General features: G+C 66.4%; 1 protein-coding gene across 1 annotated transcript; it reads left to right on the plus strand.

Moving 5' to 3' along the window:
• Positions 1-72: 72 nt before the first annotated feature.
• Positions 73-2,903, plus strand: MNEG_15803 (high affinity cGMP-specific 3',5'-cyclicphosphodiesterase 9; the record flags this gene model as incomplete). The annotated part of the gene is made up of 5 exons (XM_014035726.1): positions 73-720; positions 1,466-1,625; positions 1,856-2,016; positions 2,366-2,425; positions 2,667-2,903. 5 exons carry the CDS (start codon positions 73-75, stop codon positions 2,901-2,903), a joined length of 1,266 nt encoding a protein of 421 aa, XP_013891180.1.
• Between the last annotated feature and the right edge of the window lie 38 nt (positions 2,904-2,941).

Consider the following 2,941-nt stretch of genomic DNA (forward strand, 5'->3'; position numbering starts at 1 on the left):
GCCCCGCACGCCACCCCCCCCTCCAGGGACCGCGCGCCGCCCCCCGGGGACTCTGTATCCCGCGGCTCGAGCATGCTCTCCAACGCACGCATCAGCTCAGGCGGCCCGCTCACGCTCTCGCACTCCGTTTCTCACGTGGAGCGCGGCTCTCGTTGCAGCGACGAGGGCCGGGGCGCCGGCAGCACCGCATCGGGCTCCGAGGACGGCCGCCGCGCGGCGGCGGCGTGGCCCAGGGCCGCGGGCGCACGCGGCGACAGCTTTGGCGGCGCGAGCGCCCGCAGCTCCAGCGGCGGCGGCGGCGGGCCGCCGGCTTTCCTCGCCGGCGGCGCGTCGTTCAAGGGCAGCGCCTTTGCGCTCGCGCCCGCCGACGCGCGCACGCCCTCGCCGCCGCCGCCGCTGTCGCCGCGGCGGCTGCCGCGGCAGCTCTCCCTCCCAGTCCTCGGCCGCCCGCCGCCGGGCGAGCCGCCGCCGCTCGCGCGGCCGATGTCTGGCGGCCGGCTGCAGTGCTTCGACCTGGACTGCATGCACATGTCGCGCGACGAGCTCGTGCGCGTCGCCTTTGACGTTTTCATGCTGAGCGGCGTGCTGGAAGAGATGGGGGTGGGCGAGGCGACACTCAGCGGCTTCCTGAGCGCCGTGGCCAGCCACTACCACGACCCGGCGGCGGTGCCCTACCACAACCTCAGCCACGCGGTGCAGGTGCTGCACACCACCTGGCTGGTGAGGCGGGTTGGGTGGGGGCCTTCGACTTTTTTGTGTTTGTGTGTGGGAGATGAAGTGAAAGAGAGTGTGTAATGGGGGGAGTGGAAGTGTGTGTGTGTGTGTTTGTGTGTGTGTGCGTGTCGGTCAAGGGTTTGGGGGTTGCAAGGGGCGTGCTGGGAGTGGGCAAAGGGTGTGATGCAGGGAACCGGAAAGATCATCACGTGTGGCCATTTGTTCTTGCCCGGCCTAACGCACCCGCCTGCATGAGTGCTCACCCAGTGACCTTCCCCTTGCACAAGCCCGCTCGATACATGGCAACACCGCCCCCACCCCCACGATATGGGGGTGGGGGCAATGGTCACTGCACCCGACTTCCCCTCCCTCAGCCCCCGCGCCGCACCCTTTCCACATACCAACCCATCCCAGCACCCTTGCTAAGCAATCACATCCAGCAAGCTCAAACCTCATGAGCCTGCCTTATCTGGCAAAACATGCCGTCACCCGTGCGTGTTTCATCTCACCCTTTCTTGTTGCATAGTGTCTTCGCCTATTGTAACTTGCGCCACCCGCCCGAATCGGCACTCCTCGCCACCATCGACCTCACTGGCCCAATTGCACCCACCCTCCACCCCGGCACAACCCTGGCCCCACGCACGCACGTACGCACACACCCACACACACACACTCTCTCTCTCTCTCTCTCTCTCTCTCACACACACACACACACACACTCACGTACACACACACATTATCACAAAACCAGATCCTGGAGCTGAGTGGTGCCCACGAGCTGCTGTCCCCCCTCGAGGAGCTGGTGCTGCTGGTGGCCGCCATATGCCACGACCTCGACCATGACGGCCGCAGCAACAGCTACCACATCAACGCACACACAGAGCTGGCGCAGCGCTACAACGATCGATCAGGTTTGGGGGCAGGGGGGGGGGCGCCCCATGCGCCGGTCCAGGGGCTCTCTGGGCTAGAGAGGGGCAAGGCGGAGCCCGGCTCTTGCGCGGGTGGATTGCGGGCGCCCGGCAGGACTGTTTTTCGTGGCAGGTGGCACGTCCCTGAAAGCAGGCCATGCGCATGCAATCCTCACCCTCGTGTCCCGTGACCCAACGCCCCTGTCGCACCCGCCGCCCTGTGCCGCGCGCAGTCCAGGAGAACCACCACTGCGCGCTGACGTTCGCTGTGCTGCGGTCGCGCGGCGCCGACCTGCTGGCGGGCCTGCCGCGGGAGGACTGGCGGGTGGCGCGGCGGCTGCTGGTGGACACGATCCTGGCCACCGACATGAGTCACCACTTCAGCCTCACACAGGTGAGTGAGTGTGCGTGCGTGCGTGCGTGTGTGTGTGTGTGCGTGCGTGTATGTGTGCGTGCGCGCGCGCGCGTGTGTGTGTGTACGTGTGTGTGTGTGTGTGTGTGTGTGTGTGTGTGTGTGCGTGCATGCGTGCGTGTATGTGTGTGTGCGCGCGTGTGTGTGTGTGTGCGTGCGTGTGTGTGTGTGCGTGCGTGTGTGCGTGTATGTGTGTGTGTGTGTGCGCGCACGTGTGTGTGTGTGTGTGTGTGTGTGTGTGTGCGCGCGCGTGCGTGCCACGCGCGCCCACCTGACGCGGCCCTCTCACAATCCTCTCTCCCACGCGTTCCCTCTCATGGCGCCTGCGCAGGACCTGCAGCAGCATCCGCCCGTGTTCTCGGCCGACAGCGAGGCGGACCGCGCACTGCTGGTGGGACCCGGCGCCATCCCCCCACGTCCCTTCAGATGGCCCGCCTGCCGTGCTCACTTAAGGCTCTTCCAGTCGCACCCTTCCGCCATCTCGCGTGGGGCTCTGTCGTCCTGCCCCGCAGCCCCATACACGCCTTCTCTTTACGCAACCATCCGCACTCCTTCCACGCCTCCTCCTTGCTCGCCCCCAATGATTTCACACCTGCACACCCCCCGCCCCCCACCCGCATCCCCCACCCTAGATGAAGGCCGTTCTCCATGCCGCTGACATCAGCAACCCCGTGCGGCCGTTTGGCGTGGCGCTTTCCCTGGTGGACCGGGTGTACGACGAGTTTGGGCGCCAGGTGGCGGAGGAGAAGCGCGAGGGGCTGCCCGTGACGGCGCACATGGAGGTTCCCAGCTTTAGGGACAAGGCCAAAATGGAGGTGGGGGACATGACTCATCGGTGGGGGGACATGATCATTGGTGGGGGGACATGATCATGGATGGGGCACATGGTTACAGGTGGGAGCCATAG

Source organism: Monoraphidium neglectum (assembly GCF_000611645.1).
Source record: "Monoraphidium neglectum strain SAG 48.87 unplaced genomic scaffold scaffold05684, whole genome shotgun sequence".
Classification (NCBI taxonomy): Eukaryota; Viridiplantae; Chlorophyta; class Chlorophyceae; order Sphaeropleales; family Selenastraceae; genus Monoraphidium; species Monoraphidium neglectum.